Source organism: Pseudorasbora parva, chromosome 5 (assembly GCF_024679245.1).
Source record: "Pseudorasbora parva isolate DD20220531a chromosome 5, ASM2467924v1, whole genome shotgun sequence".
Lineage (NCBI taxonomy): Eukaryota > Metazoa > Chordata > Actinopteri > Cypriniformes > Gobionidae > Pseudorasbora > Pseudorasbora parva.
The window spans coordinates 11,517,598-11,545,084 of NC_090176.1; the positions used below are offsets into that span (position 1 = coordinate 11,517,598).

At 38.9% G+C, this 27,487-nt stretch overlaps 2 protein-coding genes and 1 long non-coding RNA gene across 5 annotated transcripts in view; 2 read left to right on the forward strand and 1 right to left on the reverse strand.

Annotated features, from left to right (window-relative positions):
• Positions 1–9,259: 9,259 nt before the first annotated feature.
• On the forward strand, positions 9,260–10,821 carry LOC137075070 (uncharacterized). The gene is made up of 2 exons (XM_067443247.1): positions 9,260–9,397; positions 9,520–10,821. Exons 1-2 carry the CDS (start codon positions 9,330–9,332, stop codon positions 10,415–10,417), a joined length of 966 nt encoding a protein of 321 aa, XP_067299348.1. The 5' UTR covers positions 9,260–9,329; the 3' UTR covers positions 10,418–10,821.
• A 680-nt stretch (positions 10,822–11,501) lies between these two features.
• The window catches only part of LOC137075072 (zinc finger protein 154-like), a 53,479-nt gene continuing 37,493 nt past the window's right edge, over positions 11,502–27,487 (reverse strand). The window contains exons 1-4 of one of the 3 annotated variants that reach the window (XM_067443251.1): positions 21,295–21,364; positions 14,129–14,241; positions 11,978–13,995; positions 11,502–11,572 (exon numbers count right to left, since the gene is read on the reverse strand). In XM_067443251.1, coding sequence (XP_067299352.1) covers positions 13,274–13,995; positions 14,129–14,186 — 780 coding nt within the window. In that variant the 5' untranslated portion in view covers positions 14,187–14,241; positions 21,295–21,364 and the 3' untranslated portion in view covers positions 11,502–11,572; positions 11,978–13,273. Of the gene's footprint in view, positions 11,573–11,977; positions 13,996–14,128; positions 14,242–19,814; positions 19,831–21,294; positions 21,365–27,487 lie in introns of those variants that run through there. The other 2 variants (XM_067443252.1, XM_067443250.1) reach the window with 2 other exon arrangements.
• Positions 21,465–25,109, forward strand: LOC137075952 (uncharacterized). The gene is made up of 6 exons (XR_010905125.1): positions 21,465–21,798; positions 22,036–22,235; positions 22,847–23,006; positions 23,149–23,338; positions 24,390–24,482; positions 25,017–25,109. It is a non-coding gene; the product is annotated as an uncharacterized lncRNA (long non-coding RNA).

The following is a 27,487-nucleotide window of genomic DNA, read 5'->3' on the forward strand; positions in this document are numbered from 1 at the left end:
AATACATCTTCCTTAGTAGAAATAAATGTGGGGGGCGGCACATTGGGCGACAGAAAAAAGGCGAGGCAACGTGAGGCCGAACAAAAAGCGATGACCGACACCAGAACGAAACTCAAGCCGTTGTGGGATTTGTTGAATGATCCCCAAGCCTCCTTCAACAGCCTGTCACAGCTACTGGCAAAGTGTAAGATGAGCACAGATGACTACACTAATTTCGTCGAAACACTGTCCAATTCCAATGTGATTTTGCTGAAGCGTGAGCCAAAGGAGGCTTGGGTGAGTGGATACAATCCCGATTTGTTGAGGGCATGGATCGCCAACATGGACATTCAGTATGTCCTTGATGCTTTTAGCTGCATCATGTACATGTTGTCATATATTTCGAAGCAGGAGCACGAAATTGGCGACTTGTGCGCGAAAGTAACGTAAACGAAGAAGACGAAATTAAACATAATACAGGCGTACTCCAAACATAGACAAGTAAGCGTGCAGGAGTCTGTGGCACGAACATGCAGCTTACCGTTGAAGTTGTGTTCATACCGACCAACAACGATGAGCTTAAGATGAGTCTCCCCTTTAATGCCCTAATCCCGATTCAGAGGACGTCTGGATGTCAGGGATCATCGATAAATAAAGAGCAAGGCCTCGAACCCAAGAGTTTGAAACAATGTGTCTGGCAGATTTCGATTCGGAATGCCGCATCGTTTGCGGTCAGCAAACAAAAGGTAAAAATGTTCACCAACTGCTAAACGGTATGGGATTTTTCCAAAAAAGAACCGCCGGTAAGGCTGCGGTTATTAGGCATGCACGTATTTCCAAAGAAAAACAACCCAAAATTTTTTACGGTAGACTAGTCAAATTTTATTTACCCCATCGTTCCAACAAACAGCTAAAACCTCATAGATTCCCAACATATGAGCAGTGTTACAATAGCGCATCTGTGGAGCTTCCCACACCACCGGGTCTCCTGATGCCTGTTCGGGACATCGTGCAAGCACACCAAGAAAAGTTCAAGAAACACAGTGAAGAAGTCGACAAGGCATTCGATAAGCTGCAACAGCAAGGACCATCCGAGAACGCATGGACCACTTTTGCACCTGAAGTTGATCGCTTGGAGTGTGTTGAGGAACGAGAAGACATCAATCCTGATGGTGAGAATGTTGTACAAGACGATGTTCCAGAATACCAGATTCTTGAACATGGAGATGTACCACAAGTAGAGGAACCCCAGATGAGTGCTAAATTTGTTAGGACGTTGTTTCGAAGTCTCAACGAAATGCAGGCAGCCATATTCTACAGTCTGACAGTGGTGTCAGCAGCGCACGTGGAGTCAGAATCCAGAACCGTTTTACTACTTCGTATCAGGTGGTGCTGGTTGTGGCAAATCGCACGTCATCAAGTGTATCTACACGGAAGCTTCAAAAATTCCGCGACAACGGCCTCAACTCTGAGAGGAAGAGGATCTCTCCATGCCTACGGTGATCTTGAGCGTGTTTACTGGAACAGCAGCGTTCCATTTTAAAACTTCAGAGGAACCTGAAGCCGCCATATCAGGGACTGGAGAATGCTCTAGATGAGCTACATCGCGCAACATCGAAATTCTAATCATTGATGAACTCTCCATGATTTCAAAGGATCTTTTTGCCTACGTAAACTGGAGATTTCAGCAAATCAAAGGCAGCAAGAAACCTTTCGGTGGAATCTCTGTTCTCGCGGTGGGTGACTTTTACCAACTGCCACCTCTGGGTAAAGCCAAACCACTGTAAGTGTTTGAATAGGATGTTTTGGACTTCTGGAAAGACCATTTCCAGATGATTACCCTCACAGAGATTACGAGTCAGAAAGAGGACCTTGCTTTTTTGCCCAGCTTTTGAACCGGCTGCGAGTTAAGCAGAAGTCTGATGATCTTAGAGAAGGCGATAGTGCACTATTACTTTAGGCCGTGAAGAACCCTGAAGACTGCCCGTGTGATGCACTGCTCGTATTTGCCACCAACAAGGAAGTTCACAGTTCGAATATTCGTGTTTGTTTTAGAGGGAATATTCGAATGTCATTTTTGAGCAATTTTGACAGCCCTAATGTAAACGCACCCAATAACACTCACTCTCACAGTCACTTTCTCACACTTTCTCTCTCACACAAACACGCACACATGCTTACTCTCACAGTTTTTATGCAGGTTTAGCTTGCTAAAGGGTGAGACTTGTTGAAGAAATTTTTATAATTTATGTTTGAGTTCACACAAGAAGTCAACTTCTGTTTCTGTCATAAAACACCATTAGACAGTGTCTTTTGAAACCTAGGGGGTAGGGACGGGAACCCTAGTTTGAGAGTTTTCCCTCATCAGAGGTGTCGGCTATTCTAAATTAGATCAAAGACCATTGTTTGTTGCTTTTCATTTAAATTATTTCTAAGACAGAAGGGGGGCCATGTATGTGTGTGTTTCTTACTTTCCCTCTGTAGGTACAGGGACCATTGTGTCCCATGACAAAAGGGTTGGGGGGAGACATTTGTTTCACCTTTCCTCGGTACGGAAAAACACTACTGAGACACTGAGGGGTATAAAAGCTTGGGCCTTCTTTGTTTCCTCAGTTCGCACTCGATGCAGGCATTACCTGGGTTGACTGTGGATTCATTCTTGCAAGGATTAAATCTTTATAAAGACACGATTGGCTAAGGTTTGTCTCTTATTCAGAAATGCAACGGAGTTAACATATTTTTGCCACAACAGACTAAGTGTGGTTGAAATTGGCATTAATTAAATTAAAATACATTTAAAACATAATTACTTGGTTTTGACTTTCTTCATAATTTTATAATCAAATGTTGTGTGGCTGTTACATGCAAAATCATCAGTTTCTGTCGGGCATACTTGTAGATTTCATCAGCATCTGTGACATGGAATGTTTAATATTTTATCCTTAGATCTGCATCATTATTCTTCAGTCTAATTTAAAACCAAAGTACATGTAAGTAAATAACCAGTAAGTGCACAAACCACTGCACAATGAAATCTCAGTCTTAATATTGACAAACTGTATCATTAGATAAATGTAGGACTACACCTTTTGTAGTGTCATGACAGTAAGGAGTATGTCAGTCACTTCTGTTCCAGTTTATTTGCTATGACAGCAAGTCCAGGTTGAGCTTTGAAGAACCAAACAATCCGAGATCTGGGTCTCAGATCAGATCGCAACATCAGATTATCTCATCTGTGCAGAGACGGAGTGCACCTTAACCCTGAGGGCAACGAGCTGAAGCTCTGCGGGTGGAGATCCGAGGATGAAGCCACCAAACCAGCAACAACGGTTCTTTAAGAGCCATCCAAGTCATTCAAATAAAGAGCATTTTTCCAGGTGTGTTTATTTTTTTTTCTTTAGGTATCCTCACTTTAACTAATGTTCTAAAGATACTTTAAAACGGTTGCTCTATGTTGCTAAAAATATTTTTTTCTAAACATCACGCTAGACAAATGGAGTTAAGCAATGCCCAAAGATCTGCATAATAAACCCAAAAAATTTCTATAACTGAAAGCTAATAAACATATAACTTTTATTGTTATTAATTAGAACATTAGTGTATATATATATATATATATATATATATATATATATATATAGGTCTGCGTGGGACTTTTTTCCCCTCCCGCTTAAAATTTACTTCGTCACCAGAACAAGGGTGTTGGTATGGGTGTCTTGCTCTTTTTCTTAATTTGTGACCATATTATCTGTCAACAACAATGGTTGGTAGTCTCTAGGCCCACAAGCTTTTTCTAACACCTATTACAGCTATTTATGATGTGTAATGCCTTCAGTGCAGTGGCGGCTACTGGTCTGTCAGAGAGGGGAAGCTCATTTTTGGCCAATTGTCTTATTTATTTAAAAGTAAATTCTGCCCTACGTTCCTTTTCAAGAAAATTGTCTTTTACCCTGTGAATGAATGAACGATCTAAAAAAATATTAAACTCTGTAAAACTGAAACAAGGAATGTGGTGTATAATTGTGTGAAATGTATGATGAAAATCAAGCAATTTCGCCAAGCAAATATCAAAGAAATAGGTTGCAGAAGTTTTTATTTCGACTGAACTTGAGAAATCCGCGATGGGACTGAGCGCGAATAGCTTCAGTGATTCCTTATAGTACAGAATCGCTGTCAGTCAAAAGGAGATGCAGACCCTCCAATCATCACGCAGAAGCTCAGCGTCCGGGCCAGCCCACTCCCCATTCACTCCCAGAGACGCTGAGCGTCCGTGGGCGGGACATAATCGCAGCGTTTATCCAATGACCGTCTAGTTTCGAAGCGCTGAAAAAAACCGTTCAAAGCAGCCCCATTGAAGTCAATGGACGCTGGGCTTCAATAGGGAAATGCACTGACGCTGCGGGAATGTATGAGAAGGAAATCGAGTCAGCCGACCTGCTATATGTAACTGATTCTGAACGAACTCGTCTTTGAGATGAACGTTTTCTAACGCATTTTTAGTCAATACAATGTTAATATAATAGTATATATTTGACCATTAATTTTGTGACATTATAAGGGAAGCCGAGCTTCCCTTGCAGTCTTAAAGAAATCGCCACTGCTTCAGTGGCATAGTCAGTAAAGTGTACGTTTCGTAAGACGAGTTCTAATCCACGCTGCGTTCGCTCTTTTCCCTTTTGACATCACTTATCAAATTGTAAAGGTATTTACTTTAAATAAAAATAATAAACCCAAAGACAACAATTAACAAATGACAATTTGAAAATAAAATATGGAAGCTCCACAACATTGTACAGACATGGGGATGGGCTCTTTTGCATAACCGGGCCCGAGTTTTGTGACGGCAAGCACCACGCACATTCTAGTTTTTGGGTTATTATTTTGCAACCATAGAACGCAACCATAAAACAACATCCCCAGAACAATGCTTGAAGGTTATTTTTTAAATAAACGAACAACTTATAGAGAACCTTTCATAATGGTTATTTTTAGGTTTTTTGTAACCATAACATTCCCAAAAACTTGCAGGGTGTTTTTTATAACCTATAAACGACTTACAGAGAAACACACTTTTCTCCATTTGCTAATGTCCAGGCCACACACCTAGCAAATCCCCTGCAAAGGTGTGATTTGTTCGTTGGTTCCACCTATTAATATGTGTATACCTGCAAGATTTTAAAAAGCAACAAACAAAAATTGTATCTTTACAGTGGCGGTTTGATTGCACTTTTAAAAACCTTTGAAACGTGGATTTAAGAAATTGTAATGCTAATTAAGGCCTTATTTTACATTATGGAATTTAAGACTTTTTTTAAAAAAAAACTTTGAAACGTGGATTTAAGAAATTTTAATTAAGGCCTTAAAGACTTTTTAATAATCCATGGACACCCCACCCTGTAAAGAAATACTTTAAGTATAAACAATTGTTAATTTTCATGGTAGTTACCCCTTTATTTCTCAAATATTACATAATTGTTCCCTTGTACCCATATACACACTTTCTAATTACACTGTAATAGGGCTGTCACGATATTACATTTTTCACACTATGGTTATTGTGGCCAAAAGAATTCACAATATAGATATCTATAGAAACCTTGGGGGAAAAGTTATCAAATTAATTTATACATTTTCTTCAACAAGCATCATTGTATACTGATGAACACAGGCCACATGCATCTTTTTTGAAGCTTCCTATGAAATAAGACAAACTACTGAATAAAGTTCAACAGCATGATGAATGTGTTTTTTTCCCTCTGAGATAAGGGACAAGAGTGAATGGTTGTTTAAACCACATATTTTACTACTGGCAAATTGTTAAAAAAATAAACATCTGAGAGCGTGTTATAGATATGACGGCATTACTGCAACATGCGTCATAATGTTACTTTTCAAATGAGTAACATTAGCACTAAAGCATTAAGCCAATAGCCAGTGAAACTAATAGTAGCCTATAGTCTGAGATAGTCAAAAACACAATCATCTTCATTAAAGCTAATGAGACTACATGATCATACCAGTGCTTAGCTCGCTCCTTCTCCTATTGCAGTCTTTGATCTTGAAATCGAATGATAATAAGATGCAGCTCGAATGTTTTACTTTTGTTGATATTAACTCAAGTTAAATGTGAATATATAGAGCAGGAACTGAAGATCAGATTTATATTCATTTTGCGGAGAGGTGTAAGGTAAGACAACCTGCATGGTTATTTTAATTTTGTTTATTAATATTGTGTAGCCAGTTTCGTTTGCGAGCCGTTGTGAGCAGCATCAGCCTGCCTCAGCTTCTCAAAAATGCCTTTTTACTGTGATGGTAATAGAAAACTTTTAAACTAGAATTGTGATACTTGAAGTTTTTTATATCTATTGGTTTTATTATAGGCAAGACAAGTGTTGATTTGAGAAACTAAATTGATCAAACATGTGGCTCACTCACTATCGGCCGCTGGACACTTGGTTGCTTTAAAAAACAAAAACTTGAATAAAAAAATTGCTCCAATTTTTTTTTCTTAAATTAACTTAATAAATAAATTAAATTAAATATAACTCCTTAGACATTAAAAACTAAGCTGCACTGTTTTTATGGCAGCAACAGTCTGGGACTAAGAAGAAAAACACAGGTTCCAGTCGGACTCGGGACACTGGAGTATTTACGTTTCATGTTATCATAAGAGTCCTATTCATTTATAATATTGTGGTTATTGCGAAAACCAGTATATCGCCATACCCTAAATTAACAGAATGTTTATATTTTGTGCTTTAAATATAACGGTAATCGTCAAAACCGGTACATTGCAACACCCTACACTGTAATTACCAAACATTATGCTTTAAATTTGTTTCTATTTGCGCAGTACTTTCCGGGCTGTAATCTAAAGCATCATTACCCAATTGTTTTTTTTTCTGTGTATTAACATGAACGGATTAATTGTTCAGCCTAAAACCATTTTAATTTCATGAGGACTTTAAAAAAAAAAGAACCAGAAACGCAGGACGCTGGTAATGTATGCATGGCTTTATTCCATGCCATCTTCTCCACCAGTTTCAAAACATGTCTGTTACATTGTCATTTTATGCTTTTCTGGCACTTGCAAAACAACACAACCTTGTTCCAGCAGCGATTTTCAGCATGTTTCCTATAACAACCTCCAAGGTTTACGATTTACGTGGTGAGAAAGTCACTTAAACCATGTGAAATCGGATCACAGCAGTCAGAATGAAACAGATTCCCAGAAATGTGATTTGAACCCACATTTAAATGTAGCTCTAAACGGATTGCCCATTACATTTTTGGCCATTCACACTTGTTAAATCTGATCAGATTTCAATCGGTTATGCACAAAAATCAGTCTGAATGTATCCTTATTGCATCACATCTGAACAGCTAGACTTAAACTAGTTGTGTGTGATATAAATGATGATTTAAAAGACCATAATGTATGACAGATTTTTTGAAATTCTCAATTTCATGTTTAAGGAAACAGAATGAAAATTAATAGTGTGGAAACAAAAATTGTCCATACTTATCCAGACTTAGTGTCAATAGACAATCAAATTCTTAGGGTATTGAAACCCTAAGAATATCACACTATTTAAAGGCCACCTATTATGCAAAATTCACTTTTATAAGGTGTTTGAACACAAATGTGTGTGTACACAACCACCCAATAATGGTAAAAATCCACCCACTCCTTTTTTTAATCCCCATAAATCATAAGCAGTGTCTCAGAACAAGCCGTTTCCAGATTATTGCAATGTGACATCACACTGCAGAGGCCCCGCCCAGACGTGTTGATGGACACTGACATACTAGCACAGACCCCTCCCTCAGAGAGCTGTACACAGTCCATGGTTATCTCCTTGTCAGAGCATTAAAGCTTGGCACATACTTTGCAAGAACAAAGAAATGTGTTGGTTTTCTCGAGGTGGCAAGAACAAGAAAAAAGTTTGTTCTGGCCAGTACATTCCATACTTCACGAGAAAAGCAGGTGCCAATCATCTGCGTTTCTCTGCATTAACCACGGCCACTTTATGTCTGACCAATTACATAATAGTCGGACACCCGCAAGAAAAAAGTTCTGCTCAGGCAATGTGTCAAGAACAAGCTGCGAGAACTCTCAAACCAGGGCTGCAAGAACAAAATTACATAATTTTCTTCTCGCAGCCCTGGGAGCGAGAACTTTTTTCTCTGTGAAGTATGTTGCAGCCTTAACAGCAGCATTCAAGTAAGAAATTTGTTCTTATTAATGCTACTAAAGTTCAGTCTGTTTATCTTCTGTTGTTTGATTCATATTAACACCAAATAGAACAGCAGGTACTGTATTACACTGCTTTTACTTTAGTAAAGTTAGACAGACAGATCTAATATACACACAAGATTTTTGTAACTTAGGGTGCGTTCACACTTGTAGTTCGGTTCGTTTGGTCCGGACCAAAAAACAAAAACAAACATAATAGTCCTGGTCCGCTTAGCGTTCACACGGGCATTTTTAACAGCGAACCTAAAGTTACCGAACCAAAGGCATAGGGAGACGGTCAGCAACCTGATTGGTCAGCTATTATGACGTATGTTTCGGCGACGGAGCTGCTTACCGAACATCAACACCATGCTGTGCGCTGGATTACACGATCATTTTATGCGTGTGTATATGGTTTTATTTTTACCAGCTGAGAACTCACGAAGAGCTCATACAATGTTCAAAACAGCACCAGGATTTCCTCCTCCGTTGCATGCAGAAACGAAGATCTGCTGCAAAGAGACGGCAGTTCCGTCGTCTGTACCGACTAATGGGCAACGCAGGTCCTTTGATGAGGAGAACCAGGTGCTTACATTATGTCCTTTCAAATCAAAGAATAAATAACTACTTACACGATCAGAATTGCATTTCTTTGATAAATGTTAAATCAAGTTATTTTCGGTGATTTTCCTGTGTTTATAGCTGTTCTTTTGGAAATAACAGTTCAGTTGAATATTACTTGATCAAAGACTAATTATTAAAACGTAAAAAATTACATGTGATTTTTAAAAATTAATTAATAGATGAAGGACAGCATAAAACAACATTGTATATAACATTCGTCATCAAGATAGATAGATAGATAGATAGATAGATGATTGTAATATAGTGTTGTTTTATGCTAATTTATTTAAAACAAACATTTGATATCTTTTAAAAAATATATATTCAGAATGTTGAATAAAATAATTGACTCCTTTAATTCTTTTGTCAAACTCAAATATCTATAATTTGTCATCCACAAAGGAGCATCTGGGTGTTGCCACGATCCAGTGTTTGGTGGCAGAACATTGTAAATAACTGGACAGATGAACAATGGTTGGAGAATTTTAGAATGAGGAGAACAACGTTCATGCACCTCTGCAGCATTCTCCAGCCGTCCCTCACTCACTGCAATTCAAGGTAAATATTTATCAAGCAATGTATCCTGGATCAAATTATATTATGGGTTGAAATACCCCCGCTTAATATTAACGTAAACTTTTTATTTAATTTTTTTTTTTTTTTTTAAATATCTGCTTCAGATTTCGGAGATCACTACAAGTGGAGCTGAGAGTTGCAATTTGTCTCTGGAGGCTGGCAACCAATTTGGAGTTCCGATCAATTGGTCATCTTTTTGGAGTTGGAAGGTCAACTGCCTGTATGATCACCCAGGAGGTTGTTGCAGCCATCAACAAGATCATGAGACCACTGTACATAAAAACACCCTCTCCTGCAGAATTAAAGAAAATTGTACAAGGTTTCAAAGACAAATGGAGATTTCCACAGGTTGCAGGTGCAATAGATGGAACACACATATGCATCACAGCCCCCCCTGATTATTCTGCCGATTATTACAACAGAAAAGGATTCTATTCAGTGATACTGCAGGCAGTGGTAGACAACAAACTGAAATTTTGGGACATAAACATTGGCTGGCCTGGCAGAGTTCATGATGCCAGAGTTTTTGTTAACTCATCTTTATACCAGAGAGGACAGGATGGAACTCTGTTCCCTGCATGGACTGAAAGGTTTGAGAATGTAGATGTACCACTGTTCATCCTAGGTGATGCTGCTTACCCTCTGCTCCCCTGGCTTATAAAAGCATATACGGAAAACACAGGGATGACAGCTCAACAATCCAACTTCAACCACAGGCTTAGCCAAGCTCGCATGACAGTTGAGAGGGCCTTTGGTCGTTTGAAGGCAAGATGGAGATGCCTCTTGAAAAGATGTGATGCTCATATTAACCACATCAGCCACATAATATCTGCGTGCTGTGTTTTGCATAACTTTTGTGAAATCCACAATGAGGAGGTAATGCCACTCGAAGAAACCGAGAGTGCTTTCCAAGAAGACAATGAAGACCATCAATTTTGCAGAGACAGTCAGGGTGGCCATGATATTAGAGATGCACTCTGTACATACATGTCTAGACTGTAGGTGTACTGTTAAGGTTTAAGAAAGAAGAAGAAAACACTAAATGAAACAGTTGTACAAATTAAATGGTTTCCAATGTTGCTTTAATTTGATTTCAGTAGTATTGCTTTTTGTTTTTTATTTCAGAAGTATTGCTTTTTGTTTTAATTCTTTCTTTTAAACTTTAAAAGAAAAAACAGAACCACTGAATGAAACGTTCACTGTTTAAAGTTAAATTAAGGTAATTCACAAGATCAAATAACAATCTTAGGAAATATTCCGATGTGCAAAGTTTGTTATCTGTGCAAAATAAGTGCAAACTAACATTTGTTGTTTCTCTTCCATACAGTCAAACATACTGTATATGATCACATTTTGAACAAGAGTCTTAAATAAAGACATATAAAGAATAAAGACTATTTTTTTGTACAAATTAGAAGTTGTACGTTCTGTAAATTAATTGAATACTCGCTGAAACTACTCTATTTGAACTTTCTCTGAAAGTCACATAAAAACCCTAACAGGTGACCATCTGTGCATAACTAAAACCAGAAAAGAGTAGAGTTTATAAACTTAAGCCTCATCTAAATAGAAAGGTCTAAAGATTAAAAAAGTGTTGAGTAGAGTTTGCCTCATGTAGCAAAGAAAACAAAGGCTGTTCAGCATCATTTTGGGACTGTGGATGGTACAGTGGTGGTCGCATCATTTCACATTGGGAAGGCTGGTGTACTGGAATGTACTGCTGCGGCTGCAGATTAACCTGTGTCAAGTTGCTTTGAGGAACTGACACTGAAGGGGTAGGTATTACTGGGCCTCCTGGAGGTGGGCTGAGATAGGACTGTGGTGGCCCTTTTGATTTGTCCTGGCACACTCCGCTTATTAAAGTACCCATTAACTGGAAAAACATATTGTTTGTAGCCTGCTGTTGTGCTTGTAAAGCTTGAAACCTACGTTCTTCGGCTTCTTGGCTTGCTTTCATGCATTTCTCAAAAGCTTCCATTTCATGTTGCTGCAGATTATGTTCAGAGTCTTGAAACTCCTTCAGCAGCTCCCTCTGATGGTGTAAGAAGGTCTGGAGGTCAAGACGATCACTCTTTGCTTTCCTCTTACGTCCATGAATCCTTGGGGTGGCCTGTCCTTGCATGCTTTCTCCACTGTCCTCAGTAGATCCTGCTCCCCCTAACAAGAAAAAATGTAATATTAAGTCATACTGTTGTATTTTTAAGACAAGTATATCCAAATGTTATAATCATATTCACTCTTTCACATTTCCAGATAACCAACCCTCACTCACGATTTTAAATTAATTAAATAATAATAAATAAATAAAAACTGTTGACCTGAGAAAATTGTCTTGCATAGGAAAAACACACTTTTGAACACAGGTAAGACAAGTAATAACACATTATTTTTGTCCTGGGAAAAAGCGCATACTCAAAGTCTGCACCTCTATTAATCTTGTTTTATTGGTAAGTTTTTTATTACTGTTTTCTTGTTCTTATGTTAATACTGATTGCTAAGCCTTCGTTGTAAATACAATAATTATGTTTGTTATCTTAAACAGCAAATGGTTTAAATGCTCACCTGATTCTTCATTGTCAGCAGTTGAGGATTTTTCTGTATCGTTCAGTTCCGAGGATTCGTCTGTAGTAGTCTCTGTGGACTCTTCGAATGACTCAATTATATTTACTGGGCTGGAAGTCGGACGTGTGCCAAGAATTTGATCCATTTCGTCATACCATAAAAATTTCTCCTTTTCATCACAAGAGTTTCCACTTCGACGCAGAACATCACGCACTTTTATATACTGTTGACGCAGCTTCTTAACTTTTATGCGGCACTGTTCCACACTCCTGTTAAACCCACAATCCGTTAACTGATCACTGAACATTTTGAATACTTCAGCATTTTTGTGGGTTTTTTCTAGCATTTGTGAAACCTGCTCGTCGGACCAAATATTGATGAGGCATTTTACCTCCTCGTTGCTCCACGTTTGCCCTCTACTCATCTTGAATACAATCTGATTTTTCCGCGTCTTCAAATCAGCTGAATCGTAGCGTCGCAGCTTGTGACATCACGTCCTGTTTTTGGTCCGTTTACATGTGTTTGGTCCGTGTTGCGTTCATATATCAATCGAACCGCACCAGAGTTCGTTTGGAAGCGGACCGAGACCCATCTTTTTATCGGTCTCGGTCCGCTTGTTTGGTGCGCACCAGGGTTCGGGTGGCAGCGTTCACATATGTTCAAATGAACCGCACTAACCGAGCAACCGCACCAGGGTTCGTTTTAATCGAACCAAACATGACAAGTGTGAACACACCCTTAGTCACTGTAAACATGCACAGACACAACCAACTTTTTTTCATGTGAACTTTGTGTGTTTCTGACTTAAAGGACAGTTCACCCAAAAATGAAAATTTGATGTTTATCTGCTTACCCCCAGGGCATCCAAGATGTAGGTGTGCTTGTTTCTTTAGTAGAACACATTTTATTAGTAGAAAAATATTTTTTAATCCAACCGTTACCGTATAATGCATGTCAATGTTTTTTTTTTTCTATTAGAGCCACTGAGAGTAAAAAACACATACATACAAACCCATATTAAACCCCGTGGCTTGTGATGATGTTTTAAAACACGAAACGATTGGTTTCTGTGAGAAACTGAACAGTATTTATTATTTTTTTTTACCTCATAGTAGGTGAATCTCATCTAGTATTCCCAACCCCATTACTTCCGCCGGATCATACAATCATAGATGTGTACATAGATGCCTCATTTGACAGATGTGCCATCCGGGCAGGCACTAATAAGGCTTCTATGTACTTTGACTGCACCGGATTTGACCTTTTACGGTGGAAGTAATAACAATAAGTGAGCAATCACTTAGAAACCTTTGGGCAATGATTTTTCTTATGAGTCTGTAGACTAGATAATTGGGTGAAACTCTTCCCACATGAAGAGCACTGGTACGGCTTCTCTCCAGTGTGAACTCTCTCATGAACTTTCAGGCTTCCTGACTGAGAGAAACTCTTTCCACAGTGTGAGCACTTGTACGGTTTCTCTCCAGTATGAACTCTCTGGTGTTTTTTTAAGGCACTGGACGTAGTGAAGGTCTTCTCACAGTCAGAGCACTCATAAGGTCTCACACCAGTATGTATACTCTCATGCCGTTTTAAATGTTGCAGTCGTGCAAAACTTTTTCCACACAAAGTACAAGCATGAGGCTTAAAACCAGTATGAACATTAAGGTGTACGTTTAAGCTCGCTGCCAAAACAAATTTTTTATCACACTGATCACAGCTGTATGATCTCACTCCAGAGTGACGGCGCAGATGATTGATTAGAGCACTTTTGAAAGTGAAACTTCTTCCACACTGAGTGCATTTGAAAGGTTTTTCTCCAGTGTGAATTCTCATGTGTCTCTTAAAGGCTGATTTATGCATGTAAAAACTTCCACACTCAGAGCAGGTGACTCCAGACCTTCCAGCTTGTTTTTGTGTGAAATTCTCTTCAGTCTTTAAAACTACAGCATTTCCATCTTCATTTTTTAAATGAGGTTTTTGAAGTGGATGTTGTTTGTCTTCATTCACTTCCTTTGAGTCTAAAATCAACAAATTAAATTCCCACAATTTAAACAGGACAAATGTAAAAAAAGAAAAAGATAGATAGATTAACTAAGTTATGTTGTTTGTCCGTTTCATCAGTCATTAAAGAGAGTTCATGTAAACACCAACCTATTTGCTCCTCTGTAGCTTCATCTTTTATTCTGCAGGGTTCTTCCTTAATCTCCATCTTTACGATATTATGTCAGTAGATTATCCTGGAGTGATTCCTCCTGCTTCTTCTTCTGTGGGAAGATGGAAATATTCCCCAGCATTTAAACTCTCATGAATGGCTGTGGGAGTGGCTTCACTGACTGAAGGTGTGAATTGTGGTAGTTGTTGCTAGGCATGTGCCGATATCATTAATTGCGAAGCTTTTATCACGGTATACGGTATTATCACGATATTGAAATAAGTTGCAAAAAAGTGTTGTCATAGCATAACAGCTTTAAGAACTATTTTTTTAATAACAAAAATAACAATGTTTAAATACAATGATGCACCAAAAATATACACAGCACTGGAAAAAAATTGAGAGAATTCAATGTTAAGTGGTCTCTTAATTTTTTCCATAGCTGTAAAAGTACAATTTTCAAACAGATTAAAGTGCAAAAGAATTAGGCTATAAAGACCAACAGGTAACAAATTAATATAAGGTCTCATTAACTAAGATTGAGCAATAGCTACATTTGTTACAGAAAGTATAATGTTTTTGGTAATGTTAGTTAAGAAACGCTGATCATTGTTAGTTTTATCTTAGGTCCATTAAAGAAGGTAGCCTGACAAGCCAGACCCACATCAAGATGTTTGGTCTGGAAACTCACCATAGACAGGGCTCAATCCGAGGGGCAGGATAAACGGTTGTCTTTCAAACTCCCTCTGCACGCAATAGGATAGCGCTACCACCAACCAGAGCAACGAAGGTGAAACAGAGCTTGTTGATACATTAAACATTCGCCATATCCAGTCTGCAAAACTCTGGACACATCTTCCCTTTTTAAGAATGACTTCAGTGCCGTTCTTTGTTCTTTTCTCAGAGAAAAGCTTAAAGGGGGGGTGAAATGCTGTTTCATGCATACTGAGCTTTTTACACCTTTAAAGACTTGGATTCCCATCCTAAACATAGACAAAGTTTCAAAAACTAATGTTGGACGTTTGATGGAGTATTTCTGTGTTAAAAATACTCCTTCCGGTTTCTCACAAGTTTCGGCGAGTTTTTTTTCGAGTATGGGTCTATTTGACGTTAAATAGAGCGGAAGGTCCTTGTATGGGCCGTACGGGCTCTTCTCCCGGAAGGGTGCGCGCGCGTAACTAGAGGGAGAGAGAGGAAATGCACGCTGTAAACAGTCTCTCAGCTGCAGATCCAGTCGTCCGTGAACACATATGTGGCCCGCCGTGCTCCACTTTATTCCTATGGGTGACGTCGAGCGACTTCAGCACAGCATTCCGGGAAGGCAGCGCTGCATTTGAACCGATTTGAACGCAGAAATGACGGGAATCTTCAAGGCATCGCTTCAGTCGCGCCGCAAAGTGGATTTCCACGGTCACTGCTGTCACAGGACTTCACCAAATCATACCAAAGAAGTGTGTTTTTGACAGAGCGGTCCTGCTTTGGAAGATGCCGGTGAGTAAATCAACTTCAAATGTCTCTGCTATTGGCTACCGTCGCATGAGTAAACATCAGTAAACGATACGATCGCGTGCTTCGTCATTCAAATGCGCTAACGGTTACTCCATTGTTGTTCTGTATAACGTTACACTAGTCTGACTCTGACGTGCAAAACCGTTTTGCTTGCTACCTCTAAGGTCTAGTCACATACAATAGTCCATAAACCGAATCATGTCCTCATAAACTGCACACAAAGGCCCCTAAATAGAGTACATACCACAGAGACGGACATCCTGATGTTGCCGTTTCTCCTGTTCAATTTATTTCAGCCTCAGATTTGATTGTGGATCATTATCTGTATTAGCTGAGATAGATGGGTTTCTCCACGCTTGAGGACGTCACCGCTTTGCGCGCTCATCATTCTTTAGCTCCGCCCACACGATACGCCTCCAGGCGCTCGGTTTTTTCCGGAAAGACTCGGTACAGCCCATATTTCTTTTATAAATATGATAAAACTAAAGACTTTTCGGAGATATGAAGGATGCAATACTACTCTATAGGTACTCAAGATTGACATGAGATTGACTGAAACTGAGTGTTTCACCCCCCCTTTAACTCCAAGTCTTCCAGACTCGCGGTCAGAGCTGATTCAAAAGACCGCCGTTCGCCAGTTTCTGTGTTTACTAGAAGCACGCAAGCGCAACTCGGCCGTCGTCATTATGGCCCCGCAAAAGTTAGGCGAATACAGCTCAGAAGGGTATTGAGAGTTGCTAGACGACACTTGCGGGCAGATTAAATTTGCTGCCGCTAGGGTGCCTCTAGATATCTAGGCTATTAAAAATGTTATTTTGTTATTAAACAGTTACTAAGAAATTAACATTACTTAGAATGATTAATTCTTTATAAGTATTTTTCATTGACAGTTTGGTAATAATGAATTAACATCTTAACTAATAAAGTCGTATGTCTTTTGGACAAATAATCCAAAAAAAATCTAATTATTAGGGCATGTTGCAGTCCAGATTAAAACATAATACTTAAAGACTTAATAGGCTATTTATTTTCAAACTTAAACATTAAAGGGGGGGTGAAACACTCAGTGTCAGTCAATCTCATGTCAATCTTTAGTACCTATAGAGTAGTATTGCATCCTTCATATCTCCGAAAAGTCTTTAGTTTTATCATATTTATAAAAGAAAAATAGGCTGTACCGAGTCTTTCCGGAAAAAACCGAGCGCCTGGAGGCGTATCGTGTGGGCGGAGCTAAAGAATGACAAGCGCGCAAAACGGTGACGTCCTCAAGCGTGGAGAAACCCATCTATCTCAGCTAATACAGATAATGATCCACAATCAAATCTGAGGGAGAAATAAATTGAACAGGAGAAACGGCCACATCAGGACGTCCGTCTCTGTGGTATGTAAGTTACTGTATTTAATGGCCTCTCCACATTTCTGTGTGTTTACTCGCAGTGTATGAGGACATGATTCGGTTTATGGACTATTGTATGCGACTAGACCTTAGAAGTAGCAAGCAAAACGGTTTTGCACGTCAGAATACTGTAACGTTATACAGAGAACAACAATGGAGTAACCGTTAGCGCATTTGAATGACGAAGCACGCGATCGTGTCGTTTACTCATGCGTCCGTAGCCAAAAGCAGAGACATTTGAAGCAGTTTAAGTTAACTCACCGGCTGCTTCCAAAGCAGGACCGAGGCTTTATCGCTGGGACTGCTCCGTCATAAACACACTTCTTTGGTATGATTTGGTAAAGTCCTGACAGCAGTGGCGTGTAAATCCATTTTGAGACGCAACTGAAACGATGTTGTGAAGCTTCCCGTCATTTCTGCGTTCAAATCGGTTCAAATGCAGCGCTGCCTTCCCGGAATGCTGTGCTGAAGCGTTGAAGTCGCTCGACGTCACCCATAGCAATAAAGAGAAGCGCGGCGCCACATAAGTGTTCACGGACGACTGGATCTGCATCTGAGAGACTGTTTACAGCGTGCTCTAGTCACGCGCACGCGCGCGCGCACCCTACCGGGAGAAGATCCCGTACAGCCCATACAAGGACCTTCCGCTCTTATTAACGTCAAGTAGACCCATACTCGAAAAAACTCGCTGAAACTTGTGAGAAACCGGAAGGAGTATTTTTGACACAGAAATACTCCATCAAACGTCCAACATTAGTTTTTGAAACTTTGTCTATGTTTAGGATGGGAATCCAAGTCTTTAACAGTGTAAAAAGCTCAGTATGCATGAAACAGCATTTCACCCCCCCCTTTAAGTGCTGAGCCTGTGATGAACAACATTGAGATTACAAAAACGAATGGCTGTTTTTAAAACTTCTTCACTAGCAGTTGCTTTTGTATGCGGGGTTTCCAGGGTAATCGCTGCATTCTGCCGTTCCACTGCTGTCACTGAGCGGCACTTCATTCAGCCCGTCTCCTTCACCCGTTCAGTCATGTGCAAACACACATTGGGCTTGTTTACATCTAGGCGCGTGTCCCTTTGACGCAGAATAGCGGTGTTGAGCATTTATACGGTTGATGGGCAAAGTATTCTTGAGTGCATTATAAAAAATGTAATAATTGTTAATATATCATTATTTACGATATTTTGAAGTGCCCACGATAACAATATCGTGCATATTCATTATCGTGATATATCGCATCACCGAAAATCGGCACATGCCTAGTTGTTGCTCATTTACCATATACTCATCACACTTACAATAGCTCTGAATTAACTGATTTGTATGTCGCTCTCACATGTAGAGGTCAGACATCACACATTTGCCTGTCTGCAAATAATGAAGTTGTTCCTGATCACAATATAAAATTCATTCAAAACAGTTCAACACAATTTAAACACTAAAGATTGTATTGTGCAACAACAAATTATAGGCTACTAGATGTTTTACACTAATTAAACCAATGATATTCAAATGCTGCATCCGGACCCCAGCATGTTTCCACCCGGACCACGAGACAGAACGGTAGAGACCCATTTTCCTGTTTCCAGTTGAAGTTAGCAGGACGTGAAAACAACAGTGTGGATCACACTACAAGCACTCAGGGTCTTTTATGGTAATGCTTTTTCAGCAATATATCCTCTAGTAGCTTTATTTAAAACCAAACACGCTTCATACAAGATCTTTCAGCTCTGTGCGCATTCTTTTTTTCTCCAAACGCGAACCACATTAATATAGCTTAAAAGGATAGTTAACCAAAAAATGAGAATTCTGTCGTCATTTACTCATCCTCAAGTTGTTCCAAACCTGTATTTATTTCTTTTCCTGAACACAAAATAAGATATTTTGAAGAATGTTTGTAACCAAGCAGATAGAGCAACCATTGACTACCATAGTATTTTCCCCCCGTCAATGGTTGCTCTATCTGCTGTCATATGTGACTACATGGGTGTACATGGGTGTCTTACGGGTGTAGAACGACATTAGGGTGAGTCATTAATGATATACAATTTAGTTTCTGGGTGAACTAATCCTTTAAACTTTCACCATATCCGGTCGACAAACACATCTTCTTATCTTAAGAATAATTTCAGTGCCGTTCTTTGTACTTTTCTCAAAGTACTTTTCCCAAGTCTTCCAGAGTCACGGACTTAGTTTTTAAGTAGCACGCAGAACTTCCACAAACTCTGACCAGTTTTGTTTTTCCAGTTCACAAGTCTATGGAGTTGCTAAACGACACTGGCTGCAAATTAGAATTGCTGCTGCTAGGGTGCACTTTAAAAAATGCTGGGTTGTTTTTTCAACCAAACGCTGGGTTGAGACTGTTGGGTAAGGATGCTGAGCTGATGTAATCCAATTTGGGTTGAAAATCGTTCTTAATCTGTAAACTAGCGGTAAAGCGGGCCATTTTCTTAGCGCCTTCAGGTGGAAGGTAATAAAAGACGTTAATGCAGTTTACAGTAAATTAAAAAAAAATTAAAGTAGTTATCTATTTGTTTTTATTCAAGAGTATTGTGAGATTTTGTGGAAGGTGGAAAAGTCAGAAAAGAGCTTATTTCGAAATATTCGTGTTTTTTTTGTGCCTCAAGTCTTAAACTGCCGCTTTTATGGGTTTTCTTATGTCTTATTTTCAAATGCTCTGTTAATAGTCTGTTATCAACATATTCAATATTTCTCTAATGATTTTACTGTATAGCAGTTTTACGCTCTCAGCTCAATTGAGTTTAAGTGAACAGTTACCTTATGGTCACGGCTGAATGACAGCTGATGGCCCACGCTGCGCCTCATATGACACTGCTCAGTGGACTAGGTGCCACGCTGGCCTTTGGAAGGGAAAATGTAAGTCCATTTTTAAAATTCTTAACATGTTAACTAGGGATGAGCGAGTACAGCATTATCTGTATCTGTTAACCATATGAATTATCTGTACTCGGACTGGGCGTGGCCTAACCCGGAAGTGGGCAGGATTTAACCCGGAAGTTTCAAAATGGTTTGGGTACAAGGTGATCGCGTTGAAAATAAAGGCATTTGTCTAGCGTTAGAAGGTCATTTGAAACATTGCCGCGGCTCATTTAAGAAAATGACAGCTCCAAAGAGACACCTTAGTTCGAGGTAGTGTTAACAACAATAAAGAAATATGATGTGCTTCTACTGTATTTAAGCACTGTATCACACAAGTTGCAACTTACATCTGTATCGTTCTTTTTGTTAAAATGGTCTGACACTACTTTTCTTTGCACGCTTCATACTGTCGTCTGCCCTGGCTCTAACCTCGCGTGTTTTAGTCTGTTTACTTTTTGTAAACCTTGTGAACGCTCAACCCCAAACACTGTGACCTTGCGCCAAATGTTTTTATTGATTTATTAAGTACAAACAGGCGAGTTATGAAAAATTGAATGTGAGGGATTTTTTCACTTCACACAAAAAGATTTTGGAATGAGATGGCTAACAGTAGTAGCGTTTAGTCCACTGTCTAAAATAGCCTAATTTAGAGATCTTTTTTTTTTTTTTAACCGACAACATTGATCGGTTAACGTTGATACGGTCAACCATCAGTCAAACGGTCATCAGTTAACATCCCTACTATATACAGTTCGAACTAAGTACGAACAAGTTTTAAAACAATGAATACAACATGCGTTTGCAATTATGAAGAAATATGTAATGAACAAGAGTTAATCTAAACATAACATTTTTTTTTACTTTAATTTATTTATTTTATCAGTGACTTTTTTTTGTTGGTTCTTTTTTAAAAATTTCCACACCAGGTATGTGTGAAAGAAAAAGAACCTCAAAAGACAGGCAGAGAAGGGAGTGTGTGTGTGTGTGTGTGTAGCTAATTATTATTTTGTACTATAGTTTTACACCACTAATTCCTTTTTTTTTTTTTATGAAATACAGCAAGAAAGTGTCAGACACAGATTGCTTTAAGTCAAACTGGTGGTTAGAGCCAGCAGACAAGTTAAAAAAAACTCTGATGACAGGCAGAGAGGGAGTATGTGTAGCTAATTAATTTGTAATATAGTAGTTTTTATAACATTACTTTATTTTATGTGTGAAGTCAAAAAACTGGTTAGCCAGCAGACGGTTTAAAAAGAAAATCTCCGACAGCCAGACACGTTAGTCGCATTCTACCAATCACCGCGCCTGAACAAACCCACATTTACCAGAACCCTACTGGTTAATAAGTACTACAAACAACCCGAAATAAAAAACAAACCTGAAGCTGAAGAAACCGTACGGAAAAGACGTTAACGGAAAAGACCCGCGAACCTGAGTGACAGGGAGAGACAGAGAGAGAGAAAGAGCGCTGTTCTCCTCTCAGTGTTCTGTGTGTGTGTGTTTGTTTTTATTACATAGTGGGGTCCTCAACACATTTGCACACTCACATAGTGGGGACCAAAAACATAGTGGGGACCAAATCGCCGGTCCCCACAATGTTTTGCTTGTAATCGGCTCAGGAGGCGGTGCTGATATGCCTACTGCAGTTTTTTTTAATGATCCCCTCCATGAACAAAAACCGGACTTTTGTGTATGAGTGTGTGTGGCTGCACTGCTCTACAGCGCCCCTGTAGCCTGGTCGCGGAACTGCACCTATGCACACAGATATGACGTAATACATGAAGGTACACATTTTTTCAACTGCTCATGCGCGAATCGCTTAATTAAACGACAAAAAACTCTTTAAACAGTGTCTGCCAACGGGGAAAGTACATTCGTACAGGTAATTAACCTACTTGTAAATATTAAATTACATAATTCAATAAATAAACATCACAAATTCGAATTATTTTTAAGAATGTTGATGCAATGGAGTTTTCTAATGAGATTAATTAACGTTAACGTTTTTTTTATCAGAATCATAATATTGAATGTGTCGAATGAACTATTGATAAATTAAAACTTCACATCGTTATACAATTTGAAGTGTTTACATGTGCATGTTACTGCGTATTATAAGTGTTATAAACTGCGGCGTGTTGGGAGATTGTGAGACCGCGTGACATCGCTGAATCACTGGAACCAGAGGAACGACGAGAGACGGCCTGTTGAAATGAGACCCGAGAAGAATAAAACCATTAAAAGAAGCGGAAGATCATGTTCTCCGTGGCATCGACAAGACCGACGCACTGGAGGCCAAACACATAAACGATTATAAAGGTAACTGTTAGGTTTGTAAAGAACTTTGTTGTTGTGACTGGATTGTGATTAGAAGTACGGCGCTCCCAACATGGCCCGGGAAATATAAATATATATCATGGCCATGAATAGGAAATCTTCCACCAATTAATTATGAATCTGCTATTTCTTATTTTTGTTACCATGATGATCTAGCAGAGCCTAGTATTGCTAGCAGGACTCGTTTCTTATTGGTAACATGAGTGTTAAATATAAAGTTAATAACATATGTTTTAACTATGATTAATAACATATGTTTTAACTATGATTTAAGTGGTTTAAAAATACTAAATAAGTAACCATGATTATTTTATGGAATTTGGGTCCATTGGAATATAAAGAATAATGTTTGTTTCAGCAGTTTAAATTGCTCTTTGTGATAGTATCTGTAAATTAATGAAAGAAATAAGCATGCGTTGTGAAAGCATGTTGAATACATTGGTTAAACAGTTTAACCTAAGTTAAAACAGTTTAACTTAAACTATTACAAAGCTTAAAAGTTGTTTACATTTTACTTACCATAAATGTATTAGTTACATGTCTGCAAGGAATTCAATTGTCTCTCTCTCTCTCCCACTCCCCCCTTTTTTCAGGTTTTGGAGTGTTTGCCTTAATTCCTTTTATTAAAGGAGATTTTGATTGTCGAATATAGGGGAGAAACGGTCACCTTAATTGAAGCTGAACAAAGAAGAGGGGCCAATCATGACACTTTTTTTTTATGTTTGACTTCCTCTGGCAGAACAAGAAGTGGAGGTAGGGTGTTTTGTTTTTTGTTTGTTTGTTTAATGAATACACTTTAAAATTTACAGTAAAAAAGTTACTTTCATTTTGTTCACATTCAAATTTGTCTTGCTGTGGTTTATTAGACAAAATGATTATTTTTTGTTTCCTGAAGCATTGATGCTACTCATGAGGATGGCTCCCTTGGCCGCCTTATATATGATGATCACATAAACCCAAATTGTACAATGAAAAGGATTATCGTTGAGGGAAAACCTTGTTTGTGCCTATTCGCTGCAAGAGATATCATTCCTGGAGAGGAACTCGCATATGACTATGGAGGAAGTCACTGGCCTTGGAGAAAGGTTTGGCAAAATTTGACAACTTTTATAATTTGTACAATAGAGGAAATGGATAAAGTATATAAATAAACAACTAGAACAATGCTCTATATTTTTGTTGACCTCCATACATTATCCCAAATGTCTCCAACTATGTTTGAAACCAAAGAAATTCTAATTCAAATAAGAAATTTTAGCCATTGTAGTGGTGTCATTGCATATATATAAAATTTATGACGTTTCTATGCGGGTATGTCATTGTTAACAGGTGATGCAATGACACCACTACAATATTTTTTTTTTTTTTTTTTTTTTTGTGGTGATAAATGTATGTGAGGGAATAAAAGCCTTTAAAATTGCTTAAAATACATATATAATAGCAATGAAGCAATAATAATTTTGGTTCAAATCAAGTATCAAAGCATTGTTTTATGGTTTTCAAGTTTGAAATTATTGTTCAAGTTGTATGGTTTTATTAAACAAAAATGTCAAAATATGTAATATTTAAAAAATACTGACTAAACAACAATTAATTCAAATGTTGAATGTTGAAATGTTAATGTCTTGATCATTAACATTTGGCCAATTCTGTACAACAGAATTGCTACGGCTACTGTCACTACCTGAACAAGAATATGTGGCCGTCAAAACATGCAAACTTCAATGAACAGAATATTTAGTAAGATAATATATTGTCCTGTGTTAGTGAAGGTTTAATTTAATTTATCTTTTATTTATTGGAATAGTGGACTTAGTGAATTAACAATAGCACTTTGCTAAACTAAGAGTTTAAAATGGTTTAAATGCATAGTGCAGCCGTAGAAAAGTGGTTTAATGCGTTTCATGGATTCTCATCCATAGAATGCACCACTTTGGGTATTTTGCCAGTTAATCAACAGTTAAACAAGTAATCATATATTTTTTTAAATCAAGTACTCCTTAATGTAATCATGGAATCATGACACCCCTTATGTAAGCCATTCAAACCCTTTGGTACACACACTTCACAGGTTTGGCATGGTGGGGAAATATAAGTAATAGACTTGTAGCTATTTTTTATATAACTTTATTACAGCCTCCATGCAAGGATGATGACAACATGACAGCCATAGAGAACTGCTCTGAGGATTCTGTAACTACTGCAAGCACTTCACGATTCACAGCTGAGGTATGTGTATTTATTATCTGTCTGTGCCTCTTTATCTGTCTGTGCCTCTTTATCTGTCTGTCTGTGTCTGTGCCTCTTTATCTGTCTGTGCCTCTTTATCTGTCTGTCTGTGTCTGTGCCTCTTTATCTGTCTGTCTGTGTCTGTGCCTCTTTATCTGTCTGTGCCTCTTTATCTGTCTGTCTGTGTCTGTGCCTCTTTATCTGTCTGTGCCTCTATATCTGTCTGTGCCTCTTTATCTGTCTGTGCCTCTTTATCTGTCTGTCTGTGTCTGTGCCTCTTTATCTGTCTGTCTGTGTCTGTGCCTCTTTATCTGTCTGTGCCTCTTTATCTGTCTGTCTATTAATTTCTTATATTTGGTTTTGACATGGGAAAGTCTTACACACTGTTTCCAGTCTAATGTGCATTGTGGGGTCCTTTAGTTTTAGGAAAGCCATTCAAACCCTTTGGTACACACACTTCACAGGTTTGGCATGGTGGGGACCTTGTCTAATAAGTAAAGACTTGTAACTATTTTTTATATAACTTTATTACAGCCTCCATGCAAGGATGATGACAACATGACAGCCATAGAGAACTGCTCTGAGGATTCTGTAACTACTGCAAGGACTTCACGATTCACAGCTGAGGTATGTGTATTTATTATCTCTGTGCCTCTTTATCTGTCTGTGCCTCTTTATCTGTCTGTCTGTGTCTGTGCCTCTTTATCTGTCTGTGCCTCTTTATCTGTCTGTCTCTGTCTGTGCCTCTTTATCTGTCTGTCTGTGTCTGTGCCTCTTTATCTGTCTGTGCCTCTTTATCTGTCTATATCTGTCTATGCCTCTTTATCTGTCTGTCTGTGTCTGTGCCTCTTTATCTGTCTGTGCCTCTTTATCTGTCTGTCTCTGTCTGTGCCTCTTTATCTGTCTGTCTGTGTCTGTGCCTCTTTATCTGTCTGTGCCTCTTTATCTGTCTATATCTGTCTGTGCCTCTTTATCTGTCTGTCTGTGTCTGTGCCTCTTTATCTGTCTGTGCCTCTTTATCTCTCTGTCTCTGTCTGTGCCTCTTTATCTGTCTGTCTGTGTCTGTGCCTCTTTATCTGTCTGTGCCTCTTTATCTGTCTATATCTGTCTATGCCTCTTTATCTGTCTGTCTGTGTCTGTGCCTCTTTATCTGTCTGTGCCTCTTTATCTCTCTGTCTCTGTCTGTGCCTCTTTATCTGTCTGTCTGTGTCTGTGCCTCTTTATCTGTCTGTGCCTCTTTATCTGTCTATATCTGTCTGTGCCTCTATATATGTCTGTGCCTCTATATATGTCTGTGCCTCTATATATGTCTGTGCCTCTATATATGTCTGTGCCTCTTTATCTGTCTGTCTATTAATTTCTTATATTTGGTTTTGACATGGGAAAGTCTTACACACTGTTTCCAGTGTAATGTGCATTGTGGGGTCCTTTAGTTTTAGGAAAGCCATTCAAACCCTTTGGTACACACACTTCACAGGTTTGGCATGGTGGGGACCTTGTCTAATAAGTAAAGACTTGTAACTATTTTTTATATAACTTTATTACAGCCTCCATGCAAGGATGATGACAACATGACAGCCATAGAGAACTGCTCTGAGGATTCTGTAACTACTGCAAGCACTTCACGAATCACAGTTGAGGTATGTGTATTTATTATCTCTGTGCCTCTTTATCTGTCTGTGCCTCTTTATCTGTCTGTGCCTCTTTATCTGTCTGTCTGTGTCTGTGCCTCTATATCTGTCTGTGCCTCTTTATCTGTCTGTGCCTCTATATCTGTCTGTGCCTCTATATCTGTCTGTGCCTCTTTATCTGTCTGTCTGTGTCTGTGCCTCTTTATCTGTCTGTGCCTCTTTATCTGTCTGTCTGTGTCTGTGCCTCTTTATCTGTCTGTGCCTCTTTATCTGTCTATATCTGTCTGTGCCTCTTTATCTGTCTGTCTGTGTCTGTGCCTCTTTATCTGTCTGTGCCTCTTTATCTCTCTGTCTCTGTCTGTGCCTCTTTATCTGTCTGTCTGTGTCTGTGCCTCTTTATCTGTCTGTGCCTCTTTATCTGTCTATATCTGTCTATGCCTCTTTATCTGTCTGTCTGTGTCTGTGCCTCTTTATCTGTCTGTGCCTCTTTATCTCTCTGTCTCTGTCTGTGCCTCTTTATCTGTCTGTCTGTGTCTGTGCCTCTTTATCTGTCTGTGCCTCTTTATCTGTCTATATCTGTCTGTGCCTCTATATATGTCTGTGCCTCTATATATGTCTGTGCCTCTATATATGTCTGTGCCTCTATATATGTCTGTGCCTCTTTATCTGTCTGTCTATTAATTTCTTATATTTGGTTTTGACATGGGAAAGTCTTACACACTGTTTCCAGTGTAATGTGCATTGTGGGGTCCTTTAGTTTTAGGAAAGCCATTCAAACCCTTTGGTACACACACTTCACAGGTTTGGCATGGTGGGGACCTTGTCTAATAAGTAAAGACTTGTAACTATTTTTTATATAACTTTATTACAGCCTCCATGCAAGGATGATGACAACATGACAGCCATAGAGAACTGCTCTGAGGATTCTGTAACTACTGCAAGCACTTCACGAATCACAGTTGAGGTATGTGTATTTATTATCTCTGTGCCTCTTTATCTGTCTGTGCCTCTTTATCTGTCTGTGCCTCTTTATCTGTCTGTCTGTGTCTGTGCCTCTATATCTGTCTGTGCCTCTTTATCTGTCTGTGCCTCTATATCTGTCTGTGCCTCTATATCTGTCTGTGCCTCTTTATCTGTCTGTCTGTGTCTGTGCCTCTTTATCTGTCTGTGCCTCTTTATCTGTCTGTCTGTGTCTGTGCCTCTTTATCTGTCTGTGCCTCTTTATCTGTCTATATCTGTCTGTGCCTCTTTATCTGTCTGTCTGTGTCTGTGCCTCTTTATCTGTCTGTGCCTCTTTATCTCTCTGTCTCTGTCTGTGCCTCTTTATCTGTCTGTCTGTGTCTGTGCCTCTTTATCTGTCTGTGCCTCTTTATC